The following is a 23,381-nucleotide window of genomic DNA, read 5'->3' as shown; positions in this document are numbered from 1 at the left end:
GAGTGAAGGTTGGCGCCTGTTAAAACGTTTAACCCCGCTGCATTTTTATGCACCTGTCCTCAGTCAGGAGCCTGTTGTTCAGTGGTTGTCGTTTGTTGGTGTGGTTGATAGGTGTTTCTCGTTTCTCGTTTTTTTATATAGATTAAACCGTTGGTTTTCCTGTTTGAATTGTTTTACACTAGTCATTGATAGGCAAACATATAAAGAATAGATAAAATAGGCTTAACAAATAAAGAAATACAGAAATAAAGACACCCAGTCCAGTCCCTCAATTACCCAGACACTGACTTTTATCAACCTGTATTTATCATAATGAATTATGCATCTCTGTTCATTGTATGCTCGTACCAGTTAATTACTCCCCGTTCACTTAGAATTTAAATTAACTGTTTCTAACAAAACAAAACGTATGTGTTAATTTTGTTCTATTCGGGATAACTGATCGTAAATTCCAACTCTTTTCCGTTCAAATCTCTCAAATTATAATTATTCTACATCAATTCTAAAAGTTTAAAAAAATTCCTTGTAGAATGTTGGACTTAAAAGTTGATGCGAACACGTTGCATTTACGTCATCCCAGACCGGTAATGTGCAATTTATCAGTTCGATATATATGGATATAAATATTTAACGAGATTTTGTCATTATTAAAAAATCAATGTACACGTTAATAAGACATAAGTGCTATAAGGACTTGTACTCAAGTACATGTAATTGAAAATTTAAATACGTCATTAGAATTACAATATTACAGGATCAATTGTCTTTTCAGTATATGATATATATCTTCATTCTCATCAACTAATACAGAGGTGTAGAGAAGAAATGTGTAACATCATAATAAATACATATAATTTAGATACAATATGTATTTGCAAATTACAAAACAAAATCCCATTTTTCCCTTAATTATGTAATGGACTCTCTATTTTTTTAGGTGTTTATTTTTTGGTAATGAAAGTTTAATATCTTTAATATTCAAACTTATCTACACTTATTAAACGTGTACTTTCTCTTATCCACACGATCTTACAATAACATTAGTTTATAAGTGCTGCCACTTTTTTTTGTAAATTTAAATTCCTTTAAAATTTGAACTGATTTTCACTAATTTAAAGTGTTCTTGGTCTTATCAAACGATTTTTCAATCACAGTAAAGTATAAGTGCTGACCGTCTATATTCTTATTGTCCACATACATGTATGATAGAGGGACATGTCCGTCTGTCCGTTCGTTCTTTCGTTTTTCTCTCCCATTTTTGTATCCGCAATTTGCTCCTTAACTTCTCACATGATGTACCTTTGCACCTCTTATTTCATTTCTTTATCTCAAAGCTTTTGAGGGTTTACTTTGAAATACCATGTACGCATACTTCTTCATCTGTGCACGCTATAGTACACACACATTTTATATCAACTTCTCCTTCTAATTATTTTTTCATAATTATATGAATCATTCTCAGAATCTTGATCATATACCATTGTATACCTCATATTTTGCAAGGGGCGAGGGTAATCATCTTGTGAGATTTTCTCGCAAAATCTCGTTCTTATTGTTAACATTAATGATTTTGTAATGCTTATAAACTACTGTAAATTCTAAAATTATTGCGTGCATTTATTTTTGCGATTTTTGCAGAATTAACAAAATTGCGAGATTAATCATTTGTTAATTATTGCGATTTGTGGAAAAGCTTCATACAGATATATAATAGTCATATATCAGAATGCGAGTTCTTATTATTGCGATGTTTACCCAGTCGCATTATTCGCAAAATTAAAACCTCGCAATAATTTCTGAATTTACAGTAAACGTTATAATCACATTGCTATTGAACCTGAATTAAGTTACAAACAAGCACATTCATGCTTCCAAGCGGTCATTGGGGCATAGGAATATGGTCATCATATGGCGTCGCAGTTCAAAACCTTTTGAATTGATTAATTGTTATCGTCCTGATCATGTATGAAACATTTGCCATGACTGAACATAAATCATCAATCAATCAATCAATTATTTATATTACAGAAAAAGACATGGCCAGTGATGAAAGTTCCAAAACGGCTTGGTCAAACAGTGTCGAGGAAACAGCACATGAAGCGGGAAAATTACAAGAAGAACGAAGAAACCGGAAGCCATTTTTCTACTGCAGATGGGTAGCAACACGTCCTTATCTTATGTTTTGTACGTATTAAATAAAACAATATCTAAAATTAATAATGTTTATTTCGACTGCTAAATAAATAAATAACATGTTTGGATGGCTATTAAAATATAATAATGCTTATAATTAAACAAAAGAGAGACGGAAGATACCATAGAGATATTCAAACTCATAAGTCGAAAACGAACTGACAATGCCATGGCACAAAACAAAAAACGACCATAAAACGACAATAGACTCGAATCTGCCATCACTGACGAAGTACCTGACTTGGGACAATCTGATTGAATTACATTTCGTATGAATACCCTTCGAGTACATCTTCCAAGTTAAGGAAGCGTGGACACAGACGTCTGAATGCTTTTTTTAGATCTGCTTGGGCCCCAGTCACGGACTAGATAGACGAATGAACTGGCAAGCGGTGTTAACAATTTTTTCCCAGTCATTGGACCTCTTATAATATGTTTAATTTGGTTATTTAAGATTATTTAAAAGATTGCCGTCTCTGGTTTTTTTTTAAGTTTACCGCTTTTGGTTGTTTTTATTGTTTTGTTTGTTGTTAAATGCCACTTTATCGAACTTAGCTATACCATGATGGCTAGTTTTTATTGACAAAGTGGAGAGGACCACTAACCTTCGACGGGAAAACTGTCAATCCTTGACATTTAAGATCGGAGGCCAACAAACCTCGCCAGGAGCGGGGTTCTGACTCACAACTTCCGAGTTGACAAGCTAGTAATCACTGTAATGTAACTACTAAAACTGTTCGTCCACCAAAGCCCCTTATCCCCTTTTGTTAAGTATTTCAAAGCTAGGAATCATTTTCCTGCAAGGTAGTATATATATGAGGGTCTGGATGGGGTTTACAGAAAAGAGACAAAAAGAAAGAATATAAAGAATACAAACAAATAGACAAAAAATATAAAGAATAGAGAATAATGAGCAAAATAAATCAAGAATACAGAAATGAAGCACCCCCATCCAGACCCTCATACATGTGTTTCATCATTTCAACCCTCACTGTAACAGAAACACTGCATGGTATATTGTCTATTACCGATTTCCTTAGTTTTGACTAGAAAGAACGAAAATTGGTATCTTAAATTTCAAAGAATCCATCAAAAAGCTGTTAGAACTGGATATAATCAATATTGGAAGATGCAGCTTAAAGGTTAAATTCATGCGCGTGGGTGTGATTAATTTTTAGTTGTGCTTGATTATTCTTTTGACGTACTTCTCAGCCTTTTAACAGTTGGTATATGGAAAGAATTAATTACAACATTGACAAACTGATGAAAAATGTCCACTTGGTATAAAACAGGGTCTGGATGGGGTTCCTCTATTTCTTTTTTTTTTCTCTACTCTCTATTTTCCTCATTATTCTCTATTCTTTATAATCAAGCAACCCAGTCCCATTATTCCCTATTCATTATTTTATTTTGCCTATTTTTCTTTATTCTTCATCTTTTTTGCGGTTTATTCTACACTTATTGTCAATTATCCGTTCAAACCAATTCAGACCCTCTTATACGGACAGCGTAAATTACTAGTACGTCATTGACAACTGATAAATAATTTCCGCTTGGTATATGAATCTTAATCACGTTTTTTTTAAAGCTTTTTTTTTTGCTATTGATGCACGCGGGTATGCGGAAGGGGTTAACAGCAGAAGAGAAAACAATGAACTAGAAAAAAAAAAATAAGCCAGAAGTAAAGCCAAAGGATATAAAGAATAGAGATTAATTGGCACAAACAAAAAACTACACAACACAACACAACCACATCTAAAATAAATAAAGCATAGAGAAAAAAATGAATTTTATCTTATGATATTAAAGCACTCAACTATCTACCAAGAAAAGCTAGTAATTTTACTCTCTAACAAGAAAAGCAAGTAATTTCACTCTCTACCAAGAAAAGCTAGTAATATTACTCTCTCTCTCTACTAAGAAAAGCTAGTAAATTTACTCTCTATTAAGAAAAACTAGTAACTTTACTCTCTTCCAAGAACAGAGTAATTTTAGTCTATTCCAGGAAAAGATAGTAATTTTACTCTCTACCAAGAAAAGCTAGTAATTTTACTCTATATCAAGAAAAATAAATGGAGAATGTGTCCATGAGTACACAGATGATGCCCCCGCTTGCATATAACGTTATAAAGAAACATAACTCAAGAACGGTAAAAGTCGAACTTGGTCTGAGTTTTGTGGTGATAAGCATTGTGTACAAGTTTCATACCATTTGGTTGAGCTAGAGAACCGACATTAATTCGGGATGTACGTACGTACAGACGGACAAGGGTAACACTAAATGCCCCTTCCGCTGCGGGAGGAAGGGGGGGGGGGGATAAAAAGCTACAATTTTACTCTTTACCAAGAAAAGCTAGTTATTTACTCTCTACCAAGCACGTTTTACAAGAAAAGCTATACATAGAATGTTTACCTAGAACATTTAACTAAGCAAAAAGTCGGAATAAAGGCCCCCAAAAAACCAAAAATAGAGAAAATTTGGGTGCTAAATTATAAAGAATAGAGAATAACTGGTTGCTAAGATATAAAGAATAAAGAATTATGGACAAAATAAATAAAGAATAGACAAGAATGGTAAAAAAATATTATACAATAAAAAATAAAGAAATAAAGACCCTTATTAATGACGACTTTTCTTTATTTTGCAGTTGTGACGCTTATGTTACAGTTGTTACCGGTCTTTATTACTGGGATGTTGTTTGGTGTCAATTATGATTTGTTTCCAACAAACTTTGAACAATTACCAATGGAGCTTTATGACATTCCATACAGACTGAGAGATTATGCCTATAGAGATAAACACAAATATGACAACAGTATAACGAGATCACTAACTGATTCAGGATATCCAACTTACGAAAGAGGACTCTCATATTCGTTTTCAAATATCGAACTATTTTTTGATGCGGATGGCGGAAACATTTTGACAAAAGCAAATTTACAGACTATCAAATATATAGAAGAATATTTGGTAGCAGCAGATGGATATAGTACTTCATTTTGTCATACTCAAAATTCATCCTTAACATGCAAGGATCCGACTTCTCTGATTAGATACTTTGATGGATCTTTTGCCTCTGTGAGTCCGACTTTTAACGATCCGACATTCAGTAACATTCCTGGTGTAATTTATGAAGCATACACTAATAACTTGACAAAAGCGGACTTTGAGTATTTCCTGCCAAAGAGTTACAGCATTACCCCGACAACAGCCTCGTTTTCGATCACCAGAACACAAATTGCAATTGGCTGTTCCTTATCTGGAAATACAAAGTGCCTTTCAATGAGAGATTTAGCCAGGTCATGGCTTGGAAATACCATGAAACCGAGGCTTGAAACTCTTCTGGATGATATCTCACAGTTCGATTTTTATTATATTTCATCGAACTTATTATTCTATGACGTCATTCAACAAGCTATGAAAGACATGATGTTCGCCATTGGAAGTATGTTTTTCATATTCTGTTTTATGACATTCCACACGCGCTCCTTGTTCGTTTCCGGTTTAGCTGTTATGAGTATTTTGACTAGCTTTGCTGGGACCAATTTGATATACAGATGTATAATAGGATTTGAATATCTCGGGTTCTTTCATGTTTTAGCAATATTTATTATCTTGGGTATAGGAGCAGACGACTTGTTTGTCTTCTATGACTCGTGGCGGTTGACAGCATTTTCAGGCTATCCATCACTCGGACATCGTCTCACAGAAGCATATTCTAAATCGTGTAAAAGCATGTTAATAACTTCCATCACTACGGCTGTCGCTTTCACGGCAAGTGCTTTATCCCCTTTGTTAGCAACAAAGTCGTTTGGTGTGTTTGCCGCCATCTTGGTTATCTATAATTATCTGTCAGTTATCATTTTCTTTCCAACAGTTGTTATGGTTTATCATATAAAATATGAAGACTGGACTTGGCCTTGCTGCCGGTGTACGAAAAAGACAAAAGGTGAAGGGGAATGCGCAGATAGCAAAACGGAAGTTGATCAGAGAAACTCGATGTCCAAAGTTGTACCTGAAAACGTGTATACAATCCAGTCGAATGACACTAAAGATCCTTCCAGTCCTATTAAAGGAGATTTTGTTCGCCCACCGGCTCGATTAAGTCCTATTAAAGCTAAGGAACTTTCGGATAAAAGTAAAGTTGAAAACGGCTACTCTACAAGTAGCGTTTTCCCACATGACAATAATAAAAAACCCATGACTACTGAGGAAAAACTTAACTCTCCTTGCTTTCCAAAAGCGAAACAAAAAGAAAAAAAGCTAGTGGTATTTTTCAGAGATCATTACTGGCGGTTTATAACATCAAAATGGACGAGAATTGTTCTGTTACCAGTTTTCATAGCAACAGTGTGTGTATTTGGCTATTTTGCCTCAACACTGGAACCAGACAATGAAAATGTAAGTAATAGTATTTGAATTTGTAAAATTTTCCTTATTACTTGTAAATTGTGTCATATATAATGACAAGAATGTGTAATATATAATGACACGAATGTGTCATATATAATGACACGAAGTTTTGCAAAATACTGTATTTCCCAAATTTTCAACTGAAATTAACAAATTATTTTTTATCAAACCATGCTCTGTCCCCTCATCGGATAACATGTCTGTGTCTTACAAACATTTTGATGTGACCCATTGATTTCTTACCGTTTGTATGTTTCTCTATTTTGAAACGATGTTGTCTGGCAGATTGTGATGGTATTTTTTCTTGACCGTCACAATCTGCATTTTGCCGATATGACCCGCACTTTCTTCAGTGCACTGATGTATAGCAAATAATTCTGCTAAAACTTTTGCTTGGGGTGTAAGCTTTTGGTTCAGGCTTATAATAAAGCTTCACTGTGTTACCTGTAAAATGAATGCGCGCAAATGTAATCCAAAAATATAGAGAGAACCATTTCCTGCCAAATTTTCAATTATTTATATTTTAAAAACAGTTATTGATAAGAACAAGAACACGTTAAATAATTGAAAGGGGGAGGAGGGGGGTCCATTCCCCAAGCGCCTGTGATTAAATTTAGAAAGGAATTTTAAAGACCGGTCAAAGCAAACCCTGAGATATGGCCGATAACTAACTTTAAACATTAAACTATACTAAGTACCTGACAACTATAAAGATCTTTAAACACCCCCAAAGAATAAATTCAATGTTGATGTGTATTCGCCAAGGTCGATTATAGCGTATCAAATGAGTTCACACAAACGTATTGTAATTTATTAGGAAAATAATTAAATCAATCTGTTGTGTAATTTAGGGTTTGAAACAAGTACTAACGTAAAATTGTCGATGTGGGACAAAATTCGTACCCCCTACTTTTGTGAAATGAAATTAAGAACAAGAGTTATTTTGTTTTACGATCGAGCGATTGCACTGTGAAAGCAATTAGCCACTTGGCATGCACCGACTTACATGTAGCGCACTTTTCATCTACACACAATCGATCAATGTCTATATTTTTCTTGACGTTTCATGTTGGGTATTTCATTAATAAAGAGACACGTAACCTTACCTTAAGTCTGACCTTCAAATATATAGGGCAAACTTCCGATTATGATTAACAATTACCTTATTCTCTTTTTTGATCGAAAATTTCCGTATTGTCTAGAAATCGAAAGGTCAAAGGGTGTACGTTCAAAGAGAACGTGCGGTTTTGTCAGGAAAAGTATTTTTTTGTTTTGATTTGGGTATGAATAATTATAGATACATTATAGGGTGTTGTCACGAGGGCGGATACGATTTTTACAAAGATAACTACTTTGAAGGTAATTAAAATTCGCAAATTCTATCTTATCAGATGAGTAAAAAAAAAATCGTCCATGGAACTTAAAATGTCCTTTGTTGTCAATCTTTACTGAAGAGAACACATCAATTAATTTGGCATTTAATATTGTAACACTGAAAAAAAGCGAGACAAATTTGCACTTGTTTATGTATAAACATTTTGTTTTATTTTATATTGATTGTTGTTTAATATCCAGTGGCAAATATTTCATACATATTCAGAACGTTGTTGATTGTCTGACATCCAGTGGAAAATATTTCATACATATGCAAGACGTTGATTATTTAATATCCAGTGGCAAATATTTCATGCATATTCAGGACGTTGTTGATTGTTGAATGTCCAGTGGCAAATATTTCATTATATATTCAGGACGTTTTTGATTGTTCAATATCCAGTGGCAAATATTTCATGTATATTCAGATTAATTTAATTTATTAAAAAAATATTTATATGTCCTTGAAATTGATATCTTGAATAATTTCCAGGACATTGAACCTAAAAAGTTATGTTAATATGTTTTATGCAAGGTTTTCCTTTTTGTTATCTGAGGCAAAATGTAGCTTGTTCCAGTCCTCCAAAATGTCTCTTTTATTCTGTGTATCATTATTGTTCCTAGTTTTTTTGTCGAGCCTGCGACTTTTGTCGCAGAAAGCTCGACATAGGGATAGTGATCCAGCGGCGGCGGCGTTAGCTAACTTCTTAAAAGCTTTATATTTTAGAAGGTGGATGACCTGGATGCTTCATATTTTGTATATAGATGCCTCATGTTACGAAGTTTCCGTCAGTCACATGTCCAATGTCCTTGACCTCATTTTCATGGTTCAGTGACTACTTGAAAAAAAGTTCAGATTTTTTGGAATGTTAAATTCTCTCTTATTATAAGTAACAGGATAACTATATTTGGTATGTGCGTACCTGGCAAGGTCCTCATGCCCGTCAGATAGTTTTCACTTGACCTCGACCTCATTTCATGGATCAGTGAACAAGGTTAAGTTTTCGTGGTCAAGTCCATATCTGAGATACTATAAGCAATAGGTCTACTATATTTGGTGTATGTAATGAGAGTAAGGGGTACATGTCAAACTGGCAGGTGTCATCTGACCTTGACCTCATTTTCATGGTTCAGTGGTCATAGTTTAGTTTTTGTGTTTTGGTCCTTTTTTCTGATACTGTTTGCAATAGGTCAACCGTATTTGGTGTATGGAAATATTGTACGATGTTCATGTCTGTCTGGTAAGTTTTATTTGACCTTGACCTCATTTTTACGGTTCATTGCTCAATGTTAAGTTTTTGTGTTTTGGTTTGTTTTTCTAATACTGTATGCAGTAGGTCAACTATATTTGGTGTATGGAAATATTTTACGATGTACATGTCAGTCTGGCATGTTTTATTTGACCTTGACCTCATTTTCAAGGTTCATTGCTAAATGTTAAGTTTTTGTGTTTTGGTCTGTTTTCCTAATACTGTATGCAGTAGGTCAACTATATTTGGTGTATGGAAATATTTAATGATGTACATGTCAGTCTGGCAGGTTTTATTTGACCTTGACCTCATTTTCATGTTTTATTACTTATGTTAAGTTTTTGTGTTTTGGTCTGTTTTTCTTACACTTTAAGCAACAGGTCAACTATATTTGGTGTATGGAATGATTGTAAGGTGTACATGTCTAGCTGGCAGGTGTCATTTGACCATGGCCTCATTTTCATGGTTCAGTGGTCAAAGTTAAGATTTTGAGTTTTGGTCTTTTTTTCTAATACTATATGCAATAGGTCATCTATATTTGGTGTATGGAAATATTTTATGATCTTTATGTCAGTCGCGCAGTTTTTATTTGACCTTGACCTCATTTTCACAGTTCATTGCTCAGTGTTAAGTTTTTGTGTTTTGGTCTGTTTTTCTTAAACTATAAGCAATAGGTCAACTATATTTGTTGTATGGAAGAATTGTTAGCTGTACATGCCTGCCTGGCATGGTTCATCTGACCTTGACCTCATTTTCATGGTTCATTGGTCAATGTTTAGTTTTCTTGGTTAATGTTAAGTTTATGTGACAGTTGTAAGAAAGCTTTATATTTAGGACTATCAACATAATATCAATGATTAGAAAAGAAGGCGAGACATTTCAGCGTGTGCACTCTTGTTTACCATTCGTAATTAGATTTTTGTTATCAATAATGTCCTTATTTTTTTATTTCTCCAAATAATGATAAGTACTGTGTCTCAGCTGCTCATCCCAACCACTCTGTTGAAAGAATTGAAGTTACCTCCCCTGAGTATAAATATAACTTCGATGTGTTAACTTATGCCGAGTTTTAATGGTTAGGTTGCCGAATCATTGGCGTATACCTCCACCTCCTCCTGTTCAAATTTCTATTTTTTTGTTTCGATACCATCATTTGGAAAGTTATGTGAAACTGGCAGAATCTGTTGCGACCGTTGTTTGCATTCCGGTATATATTAACTTTCTCAAAAACGTACATAGTCACAATTTTAGAAACCTAAAAGATAATTATGTAAATATATACAGGGACCTATACAATCAAAATGGTCATTGTAGAAATACGCAGACAGTTTCAGTGAATAATTTCATTGTTCATATACCAAAATGAAAATAACGCCATGCCATTGGCTGAACTTCCATGACATTGTTTAGTACATTTTTAACCAATCACAACGTTTAGTGTACGCCTTTGAGAAGATTACCCAGAATGCACTAGATTCTCAACAGTTTTCAAGTTTTTACTGTTTTATTTGGCTAAATCAGTACTCTAGGTTGCATTTCTGTAAATATAGACAATGCAATTTCCCATAGGAACTCCCTTTACGGCTAAAACTGTGCCACTTTTACTATGAAGTTTCGTGAATTTTTTTTATCCTAGAATGGAAAGTTGATATGCACTACTATTTTATTCAAAGGTCAAAACATAGGGCTGTGTGGCATATTTTCAACATTTATATGCCCCGAACTTCTAAGAGTTTAAACTTAAACTTAAGTTCTGTACTACCCCTACCTTCACTTTAGGTGACCCTCAGAATTTAAAATTCCCTGCAACAATGTGTAAATATACTGGTAACAATCCCAAGTTATCATGTCTCTATGAGGTGAAACATAGAGATCATATCTGGGAACCAGTACGTAAACAAACAAAATATCTATGAATATTATATATCTGCCCAAAAGAGGCGTGGTTAGTGAAAAAGCTGTATTTACAAAGTGCAACCTCTAAAATACTGCTTACACATAAAGATCTGAAAGAACAATTACATCAGGTAATTTTTCCTTCATTTTGATTGGTAGAAAACAAACACGTGGTATTTTAAAGACTAGTGATGTTTTATTTCCCCATAAACCTACCTTAATATTAGGTTTCTTGTTTATTTGTTCTCGTCCTGAATTTACATGGAATATTTGCTACTGGACGTTAAGCAATCAATATGACATATAGTGCTCGCTATGACAAAGTTACAACAATAGATAAAAATATATGAAACAAAACACATGTTTACTTCATTTTCTTGGTTTTAACGAAAACATATAAATATATTGAGTTTTATTTTGTTTATTCTATGCGCTCATTATTTGTGCTTCAAACAAAATGAGCTTCGATTGTTCAGCGCTTTCATACCAAACCGAAAAATTACTAAAACGAAGCATGCAGTTCTTAATGTTTTAATCAAGATATAATTCATTAAATTTTTTTGTAGATATATATAATAACTGTCATTTAATATTTTTATGTCGTAAAACGATATTTAATGCATTATATCGGTGGTTAAATAAGTACCATCTTTCCATTTGGTATATAAGTTTTTTTTTAAATCTTGATAGGAAATTCTGCTAGAAAAATGCATTAGAATTTTTTTCAAAAGTACACGTATGGTTCAATCAACTCAAGTTGTATTTATCTTAATATCTAAAAGTAGGTTTTTTTTTTATTAAAATCAATATGATTAGATAGAAGTTAATGTAGTGTACAGGTTATTGCAGCTTTGATTTTAATATGAATTGAAATTATGTTCATTTGGTATTGAAGAGGAGCTGGCTGGGGTGTACAGAATAAAGATTAATGGACCAAAAATTAAAAAAAATGAGAAATTGGACCTAAACAATAAAAAGAATAGATAAAAATGGCCTAAAATTAAAAATTATAGAAATGTACTAGAAGGCACCCCATCTGCACATTCGTGTACAGTACAACCCACTCTAGTCGTATCATATCTATAAGAAACGTTCACAAGGTCGACTGGGGAATAGAAATATGGTCATTTTGGCCTTCTTCCGACCGGCAGTAAAACCCTTGCCAATCCGGCCAACGAGGGGCGTCCGTTTAGGTGTGCGGTATAAATAAGTACGCAGTCACGTTCGGTTAGAATGGGGACGTTAAATCCAACGCCTCGTGGAGAGAGAATGCACGCCAGGAACCATTGCATCAATTCTATGGTTGTCCCGTAGGTGGCCTATTGCAAGGCAATATTTCTGTCCCTTTCCAATATACCCTCATTTCCAAACGACAGTCCAAATTTCCCCGACGTCCATCCCTGACGGCCTCTACTACAGGGCCTACCTTTTGTATATTTTTATTGTTAATTTGTTCTCGTCCTGAAATTCATGAAATATTTGCCACTTGACGTTAAATAATCAACATGACATTTCGTGCTCGCTATGACAAAGTTACAATAATATATAAGAATATATGAAACAAAACACATACATGTAAAGTATGAGTTAAGTTCATTTTCCTGGTTTTAACATAAACATATAAAGATAAAGATCGAAAAGTAACGGCATGTAAATAGATAGAACCACACCTTGTGTAATTGCGGTTGAGATTTTCATATGATGATCATATGTTATTTAAGACAGACATGAACTTTTCACTGGTGATTAAACCATCTTGAAGCCAAGTAATTGTTAAAAGTACAGTCGATAACCCAACCATAATCCGATAATTTGATACATTCACTTCGTATAGCATCACCGTCAGTACCATTTTACCTTAATATCTACTTATATCTATCTAATTACTAAACGGAGGAAGCAACTGTTGGAAACAATGGCCGTTAACATGTTATCTAAATTTCTTGGTGACCAATGGTTGACAGCAAATTAGATCCACACAGACAGCTTGAAAATAAATGTAAAAGATGTGGTATAATAAATAGCTAAAACCATTCAGATCCTCATTAAAGATAGATCTGAAACTTCACCGTTGATTGAACCATATACAAGTTCTTGTCAAAAGTACATTAGATATATATAACAAGGACAATATTGTTATTATATATAACGTTCGCATTTCACTTCGCAGAGCATCACTAGTATCTAAATGAATATCTACTTAATTACTGAATGAAAGAAGTGTTTTGTCAGTAACTGTTTGAAACAATGGCGTAAACATGTTATCTAAATTTCTTCGTGACAAATGGTTGACAGCAACAAATTAGATCCACTATGTAATTAAAAAAATAAGGAAATGTGGTTAGACTGACGACTGATGCCCCCTGACTTGTTGCCTACGCTCAAGATATAACGATAAGATTTAAGACAGATTTATCAGTCTATATATGTGGTATGATTGTCAATGTGAAAACTATCCAACAGCGACCAAGAGGTAAACGTGGGGACAGTCATTCAAACCTTAATAAACAGAATAAGAATATTTGTTTTCCAATTAAAGGGCCTTATAAAGAGCTTTTATCACATAACATACAAATACATAAGATTCGACATCAATTGAGAAACATAAAAGAAAACAACACGGTTTTACAATAACTGTTATATAAGGCCAGAACCAGATAATACATATAACATCTATGAAATATACCACTCAAAATTAGTATATGTATGACTAATTTGCAGTTATTATCTTTGGACTTTTCCTTATTTCCAGAGTTTTTAGATAAACACTTTCCCAAACATTTATATACTTCTAAATTTTCTTGTGTAAATAGCCATGTAAACTTCGAAAGATTGTCTTAAAATTGAAAATTATTGCAGGATAATGAAATTTCAGTAAAAAACTCAGTTCTATTATCAACATATAGTGGGCATTCAGTCCCAAAGTGTATCTCATTCTCAACTTTATTCAATGTACAGTATAAATATTTTCTAAGTGATCTATTCACATAAATTTTTGCATATCTATCAGTCTCAATCCTTAATCCTAAACACAATTGGAGCCAGGGGCGGATTTTCGAAAGGGGATGTAATTGCCGAAAAGATAATACATACCGCCGAGCGGAGCGAGATGAAACATTTTTTTTGGACGATTTATGCTTAAAATTCATATAAATTGTGAGAATCATGAGCCTTTTCTTTCTTTTTGGCAATCTAAAGGGAGGAGGGCGTACGCCCTCATCGCCATACCCTGGACCCGCAACTGGGAGCTATATAAGCAGTACTGTATTATATACAAGATTAGCTTGAACCATTTATGTTTAACAGTACATATACATCCAGTGCGGTCAGTTCGATTTGGCTTTGAAAAAATTATGTTTCTTCTTCAAAAACACAGTTGCGGATCAAGGATTTTAAAAGGGGTCGAACTAAGACAATGCTATGAGTGTGACTTTTAAAAAGTCTATGCATTAACCGTAATATAAATAGCTCCATAAAATGGGGTCATTGATATGATAAATATGTAAATTAAATAAAAAGAAAATAATATTAAATGTATGCCTAATTGTTATTTTATTTAAAGGGTTACGGTCCTTTTTGATCTTGATAGAAACATTTGATTGTCCCATAATCTGCCCTAATATTTAGTCTATTTTGCATAATATTAAAAAGTATCTATATCTTATTGTCGATTACTTATATTGATTTATCATGTCATTATGTATATCTGATTTCAATGGCTTGATAAAGTGTAGGACTTCATGATTTCAATGGCTTTATAAAGTGTAGGATTTCATGATTTTCAGTAATGATTAAATTTATATTAGGAACATATCTCATTGTAGCTGTAAGCATTTATATGATATGGCCGTTACATACATTGATATAATTTCAATAGAAAGAAAAAATCATCTTACACAGCTCATCAAAGTAAATTCACTTAACAGAGTAAAGAGATACCAAGAATGATTTTATTTTAAGAACTATGACCAATTTTCTCTCTGTTTGTTTCATTCACAAGGTCAAAATCAGATTGCGTTCGAAACCGAATTTGAATAATAACATACTTTAAAAATATCCAAACAATTAACAGATATTCCTAAAATCACAAAGTGCAATTCAATCTGTTGACAATTTTGATACGATACTGTCAAATTCTAAACGTTTTCTTCACATCACTACATATAAAATTGAATTATTTACCTTTTTGCACGTATATATATAGGTGACCGTGTATTGAGGCTTTATTTCAATTGTTTTGACGTTATGGATCACACAATGTTTTATTTTTTATACGCCCGTCAAAATTTTGACGGGACGTATTATGGTATACAAATGTCATCTGTCCGTCTGTCCGTCTGTCCGTCCGGCGTAAACATGTCGCACCGTAACTTGAGAACGACTTATCCAAATTACATGAAACTTAAAATAGTTGTTTCTTATGATGGTCAAACGATCTGTATACATTTTGGTGAAAATAAGATTAAAACTTTTTGAGTTACGGGACTAAGTAACTAAAACAGGTGTGTGTTTTTTTCACATGTCGCGCCGTATCTCAAAAACAATTTATGATTATTGCTTAAAACTTTACACACTTCTTAGTTATATTAATCTTAAGATCTGTATACTTTTTGGTGATGATTCGAAATTTTTTTTTTGAGTTATTGAGTATTTTGTAAAAAAAGGGGGAGGGTTTTTTCACATGTCGCGCCGTATCTCAAAAACGATTTATGATTATTGCTTAAAATTTACACACTTCTTAGTTATATTAATCTAAAGATCTGTATACTTTTTGGTTTTGATTCATAATTTTATTTTAGAGATATTGAGTTTTTTGTAAAAAAAAGGGGGGTTTTCGCATGTCGCGCCGTATGTCAGAAACTATTTGCATAAAAATTCACACACAAGACGACGGGCGTATCATGCGCTCATGGCGCAGCTGTTTATTGTTAAATGGTGAATTATTTAGATTGGTAATAGCAAAAGATAAATCCTTACTTTCTGTGTGAATAAATAATAAAAAAAGACAGAAATGACGAAAATGATAGAAATGCACACCCACATACGTCTATGCAAAAGCATATAAGTAACCCATGGATTTTATATATTGAAAGCAATCAAATATGATTTCAGGAAATATACTTGGTATTTTATGGCAATTTACAATAAAACAGGACACACAAAACAACAGTGAAAAGTTTACATGGATGGGCAATATAGCGGGGCTCCCATAAGGGTACCCCTTAGGTCACAAGTTACCTCGGGTCACCAAATATGTGAAAGTAAATCTCAATTAACCCAAATTCATTGATTAATCAGAAGGCATTAATTGTAAATATGTGATAGTAAATCTCAATTTACCCAAATCTATTGATTAATCAGAAGGCATTAATGGTAATACGTGCGTGATTTCTCTTTCAGTTACAACTTTTCCAAGACGATCACCATTACTCCAAAGCCCAGTATGCACAGGAATACTCTATGTTAGTCAGCACAGCCGACAGTTTGGTCCAAATCCACGTGGTTTGGGGACTAAAGAACAAGGATCGTAGCCACTGTCACTTTTCTTCTATACAATGTGGTGGCAATAACGTATATGACGAGGATTTTGATCCAAATTTAGTGACCAATCAGCAGGCGTTAATGGTAAATATGTGATAGTAAATCTGAATTTACCCAAATCCATTGATTAATCAGAAGGCATTAATGGTAAATATGTGATAGTTAATCTCAATTTACCCAAATCCATTGATTAATCGGAAGGAATTGATGGTAAATATGTGATATTTGATCTCAATTTACCCAAGTCCATTGATTATTCAGAAGACATGAATGGTAAATATGTGATAGTGAATCTCGATTTATCCAAATCCATTGATTAATCAGAAGACATCAATGGTAAATATGTGATAGTAATTCTAAATGTAATATTAAAAAAAAAAAATTGAAGATATAGCCGAGGTCTTTTTCACCTGTCTTTAAATAAAAAACTCGACGTTTAGAATTTGAAAATAACATTTTTATCAGAATAGTTTTTTGCAAGGCTTTATTTACGTACAGACATGATGTTACTCGCACTTAATGAGGCATCCGATTTAACGTTCTTATTCCGACCGAAGGTATTCATATATCACACACAATAATTGATTTGTTTGTTTGTTTGTTTTGTTTATTGAGAGATTGGATTGAGAAAGAAAGTGAAAGATATAGAGATAAAGAGACAGAGAGACAAAGAGCGATATAGATAATAATGACGGAAATCATTTCTTTTAAACTTGTCCGAGTATTATAGTAATTTTGATTGGTTGTTTGTTATAGACTTTCTGTGACAGACTTTATAACATGACAGCAGCAGAAATACAGAAGTACAAGATACGAACAGATTCCACCACAGGTCAGACAGAGGTGGCGTGTTTTACTAAGAGTTTAGATACATTTCTACAAGTAAGTATATGGCTTACCATACGGTATGGGTCTTGCTCATTGCTGAAGGTCGTATAGTGTCAGACCTTTATTTAATTCGATGTCATTTCGACTCTAGTTAATAATAGCCTCATTGGCAATTAATACCTCTTGGCGAGAGAGTGCCTCGCTCTCTGCACGTCAAGAACCATTGCAACAACTCTTAATTTCAGTTCCCATAAAATCTACACTAATATTTCAGAAGCAGTCCAATAACCCGCCATTCATTCCGGTCGAACCCGTTTATAGGGCCTTTCTATTGTATATAGTATTAATCTGTTCTCGTCCTGAAGATGCATGAAATATTTGTCACTGGACGTTAAGCAGCCCAAAATCAATCAACCAATCATTAGCAATCATAACACATCTTATTTTATAAAGTAACCAAAAGGTCGGGAAGGGGTTTACAGAATAGTGAAAATGGGCCAACATATAAAAGGAGCAGAGAATACTGGGTTTCTTAAATATAAATAATAGAAAATAATGGGCAAACAAACACGGAATGACTTATATATTAATAAATCTCCTTATTTTCAAACATGGTCAAGGTCAAACAGATTTCTAGTGCCTTCATGGAGTGTTACTGATACTGGCACGGACCACCATCATCATCAAAACCTAAAACATCATCAAAGAATAATAACATTTTTCAAATCTTTGCTTTTTCTTTTTTTTATAAAGTTCGTATAACCTCCAATACATTTGTTTGTTTTACATGCATGCTCATAATATTATTATATATGTTTCAAATGATATTTTATTGGGTGTCTTTTTGTGTTGTAATGTTATACCACTGTTTCAGGTTAGGGTGAAGGTTGGCGCCTGTTAAAACGTTTAAACCCGCTGCATTTTCATGCACCTGTTCTACGTCAGGAGCCTGTTGTTCAGTGGTTGTCGTTTATTGGTGTGGTTCACAAGTGTTTCTCGTTTCTCGTTTTTTATATAGATAAGACCTTTGGTTTTCCTGTTTAACCACTAGTTTTACACTAGTCTTTTTGGTGACCTTTATAGCTTGCTATTCGGTGTGAGTCAAGGCTCCGTGTTGAAGGCCGTACTTTGACCTATAACTGTTTACTTTTTATTACACATTGTGTCTTGGATGGATAGTTGTCTCATTGGCACTCATACCAGATGTTCTTATTTATATCATATTGTATTATGTAGAAGACTTCAGAATAGAAAAGAAAGGATATGGGGTATCGATTCATGACACAAAATCAGTACATGAACAACAGAACACAAAAAAACACAACACAACAACAAAGGAACAGCGCATTTATTGCTGTTCTTCAGCTCATAAGAATGATTTACTTGTGTCTCGCCCATTTCGTTTAGATTAAGCCAATAAAATATGTTTAAACTAAACAATACAGAAACCGAGACACCTCATGCAGACCCTCTGATATTGAAAAAAAAACAAAACAAAATTGATAAAAACTGAATAACCTGTTTGCACTGAAAATAATTTGTCATGATTTGTGAACGTTGACCCTTGTTTCATATTACCGCAACTAATCTAACATACTGATACTACAGTATTATGAATTCATTTATGAATTTAAAATGATGTTTTTTTCTCAGATTTTACCGATAAAGATACATTAATTTTTTTGTAATAGTTATAAATAAATTTTGGTTTTTGTGTTTTTTTTTACATATTTAAATTACTGAATATTTAAAGGCTACATGACAAAGTGACATCTATGAATTTATTGTCTTTTAGTTGAAATCATCTGACATTGGTATATGAGAATTATAACTACCCTGGCAGTTTCAAATTATTGAATATCTATTGTCAATCTGACAAAGAAACATCTATGAATTTATTTTGTATTCAGTAGAAATCATCTGACATTGGTATATGAGACCGTTCACTACTCTGGCAGATTCAAACTATTGAATATTTATTGTCAATGTGATACGGTAAAATCTATGAATTTATATTTTGTCTTCAGTCGAAAACAGCAGACATTTGTATATGAGACCCATCACCACCCTGACAAATACAAATTATTGAATATTTATTGTCAATCTAACAAAGTAAAATCTAAAAATGTACCTTATTTTCAATAGATGAAATCCTCCGACAGTAGTATATGAGACTTATAACTACCCTGGAAGATTCAAATTTTCTTTTCGAATATTTATTGTCAATCTGACACAGTAACATCTATGAATTTATAGTTTGTCTTCAGTCGAAAACAGCAGAAAGTGGTACATGAGACTTGCCAATACTCTGGCAGATTAAAATTATTGAATATTAATAGTCAATCTGATACGGTAAAATCAATGAATTGATATTTTGTCTTCAGTCGGATACAGCAGACATTTGTATATGAGACCCATCACCACCCTGGCAAATACAAATGATTGAATATTTATTGTCAATATGACACAATAACATCTATGAATTTACATTTTGTCTTCTGTCGAAAACATCAGAAATTGGTACATGAGACTTGCCAATACCCTGGCAGATACAAAGGATTGAATATCTATTGTCAATATGACACAGTAACATCTATGAATTTATATTTTGTCTTCTGTCGAAAACAGCAGAAATTGGTACATGAGACTTGCCAATACCCTGGCCGATACAAATGATTGAATATTTATTGTCAATATGACACAGTAACATCTATGAATTTATATTTTGTCTTCTGTCGAAAACAGCAGAAATTGGTACATGAGACTTGCCAATACCGAGACCGTTCACTACCCTGGCAGATTAAATTATGAAATATTTATTTTCAATCTGAAAAGGCAACATTTATAAATTTATATTTTGTCTTCAGTCGAAATCATCTGACATTGGGATAGGAGACTTGTCACTACCCTGGTAGATTAAAATTATTGAATATTCATAGTTAATCTGAAAAACTCTATAAATTTATTTTGTGTCAGTCAAAAACAGAAGACATTGGTTTAGGAGACTTATAACTACTCTGGCAGATTAAAATTATTGAATATTTATAGTCAATCTGATACGGTAAAATCTATGAATTTATGTTTTTTTTAGTCGAAATTAGTAGACCTTTGTAAAGGAGAACCATCACTACCCTGGCATATGAAAATTATTGAATATTATTGAATATTTATTGTCAATCTGATACAGTAGCATCTACCCACCACTACGCTGGTATATTCAAATTTTTGAATAATAGTAAATCTGACAAAGATACATCTATTCATTTATTTTGTCTTCAGTCGAAAACATGCTATTGGTATAAGAGACTTATAATAACCCATACAGATTAAGATTATTGAATATTTATTGTCAATCTGAAAAAGCTTCATGTATGAATGTATTTTGTATTCAGTCAAAAACAGCAGAAATTGGTTTAGAAGACCCATCACTACCCTGGCAGATTCAAATACTGAATATTGTTAATCTAACAAAGATACATTTAGTAATGTGTTTTTTCTTCAGTCGACATCATCTGACATTGGTATTTTAGACCATGGCAGGTCCAAATTATTGAATATTTATAGTAAATCTAAAAGGCTACATCTATGAATTAATATTTTGACTTTAGTCGAAATAATCTGACATTGGTATATGAGATTTGTCACTAACATGACAGATTCAAATAATTGAACATTTATAGTCAATTTGCCGATTAGAATATAAGTTTTTTTGGCATATTTAAATTATTGAAATTTTAAAGTCAATCTGACAAATTTACATCAATGAATTTATTTGGTCTTCAGTCGAAAACAGCAGACATTGGCATTGGAGACTTGTCATTACCATGGGACTATACAAAGACTATGAACTTTATGAATGCTCTACCGTCTCATTACGACACATCGTCCTTCACAACAGATTTCAAAGACTTCTTGGCAGTAAGTTGAAATATAATTTATAATACTCCTCTCTAGAAGTGGGGGCTAAATTGCAACCACCTTGTCCGTCTGTTTGTCTGTTCGCCCAACAAATATTTTCGTCACACTTATTTTTTAGAAACTACACAACCATTTGATGAGTTGTAACGATATTTACAAAGTTGAAGAGCATTGAAAACCAAATACTACAAAAAAAGTTGTGCCAAATCTAGCTACGGTTACCTATGCCAAGGGGTAGGAAAACCTTAGTGTTTCGAATAATTTTAACATTTCAATAACAATACATTAATAGAACATTACATATCAATTAGATTTCATGTTAGTTCAGCAGCGCTGACTACTGTGCTGATAATTTCATTTTGAAAGAAACGTATATCAGTGGTTGTATAAACTCACCAAAGATACCAGGCTTATAATGTAGGTTGTTTGCGTTCGAAAGTTTGAATTGAAATCTATCGAACTTTGTGACATTGTTGAAGCAACTGAAGTTGAAGTTGCAAAAGTTTCGGAGCTAGAGACAACTACTTTGGAACTTCCGCACGTTGAACAGAAGACAATAATCGCTGGTGCAACAGAGGCAGTTAGCGTCCGACAATGGTACCATTTGAACAAAGTGACATTCAGTTTGATACGTCTAACAGTATTGATGCGATCAATAATGACGAACCTAGAGTTTCAACATATACTGAACTGCGGCCAAGCTTAGCGAAAGGTCGTGCAACAATAATCAGTCAAACAAACTTTATTAGATTAACTCGTTAAGGAACGATCGTTTTCATTGGTCAATTCAAACCTTCGACCTCACACCTGCGAAAATAGAACACGCGTACTATAAAGCTGAATGGACTGATCAGTATTCACGTAGCCGATCAAGGTCGTTAAAAACTTCCATCGTCATATTCACGTACATGATTGTGTTCTTGATTATCCCATGGCAATTCTAGCTTTTATACATGTGCATGTAAAATTTTAAACTTTAATCTTAACAGTCACGTCGAAATATTTAATTCAACTGTCTCCTCTCAATTGGTTCTGGATTAAGGGAGCTACCATTTTATTTTGATTGGGGGTGGGGGACTTGGAAGAAACATTTTGTCCTGCATTTTTTTTAGTTGTTATCTCTGTCCTGTCTTTCTATTTTTCAGTCTGTTAGGTCCTGACTATATTTATTAGTTTATCCTGATTTTTTTACATAAATCGTCATCCTGCCTTTTTTTTGTCAAGTTGCCTTATCTTTTATTCAATGGACTTGATGAATTAACGTTGTACTTGAAATGAAACCGTACTTAACTACACAAATAACCAAATTACATACTAAAGATATTGCTCGATTTTTATAGTAAATGGGTTTGTGTTATAAACTGTCATGTTCATTATTCATATTCTTTCATAAGTTTAAGGATAGTGTGATTTTTTTTCTGATTTAGTTTACTTGATTTTGAAAAAAAAATCCCGAAATTCTAAGTAAATTCAGAACATGTAACCAGCCATGCTTTGTTTAGAGAAAAAATGGAGATGGCAAACCATGGCACAGTGGAAGGAAATGTACTTTATAAACTCCAGCGATATACTTTCTTAATTTATAATTAACTGTTTTGCTATCCTCGGTTGAAAATTATATATTGTAAATATTTAAATAGTTGCATAGAAAACAATCAGTTTTAAACAGTGTGGTTATTCACTAAATGTATTGATAAAAGGTGACTCCATTTTTGTACATACTTTTACAGTAGTCATCCTTAATTTCTTAATATTTCGATTATAAGTTTATCATACATGTATTTCATTTTAATACGCACGCATGCCACACGTTACTTTGGCGGATAGTTCAACAATGTTATGCAAAGCTCTATTCTTACGGTATGAAATTAAAGGATAAATTTTCAACCAATTAAAATCGAAAACAGTACATTTATATAGTTCCTTATAAACTACGACATTTCTCACAAGTATTTATTTATTTTTTA

General features: G+C 33.1%; 1 protein-coding gene across 3 annotated transcripts in view; it reads left to right on the top strand.

Moving 5' to 3' along the window:
- The window catches only part of LOC127721526 (uncharacterized), a 50,021-nt gene that overhangs the window by 10,631 nt on the left and 16,009 nt on the right, over positions 1-23,381 (top strand). For all 3 annotated transcript variants that reach the window (XM_052228284.1, XM_052228282.1, XM_052228285.1), the window contains exons 2-6: positions 2,029-2,184; positions 4,842-6,595; positions 16,528-16,752; positions 17,425-17,550; positions 21,280-21,414. In XM_052228284.1, the coding sequence (XP_052084244.1) occupies positions 2,037-2,184; positions 4,842-6,595; positions 16,528-16,752; positions 17,425-17,550; positions 21,280-21,414 (2,388 nt within the window). In that variant the 5' untranslated portion in view covers positions 2,029-2,036. The remainder of the gene's footprint in view (positions 1-2,028; positions 2,185-4,841; positions 6,596-16,527; positions 16,753-17,424; positions 17,551-21,279; positions 21,415-23,381) is intronic.

The sequence above is a fragment of the Mytilus californianus genome, unplaced genomic scaffold (assembly GCF_021869535.1).
Source record: "Mytilus californianus isolate M0D057914Y unplaced genomic scaffold, xbMytCali1.0.p SCAF_12, whole genome shotgun sequence".
Lineage (NCBI taxonomy): Eukaryota > Metazoa > Mollusca > Bivalvia > Mytilida > Mytilidae > Mytilus > Mytilus californianus.
The sequence above is the reverse complement of the archived record's forward strand: the minus strand, read 5'-3'. Positions and strand labels throughout refer to the sequence as shown.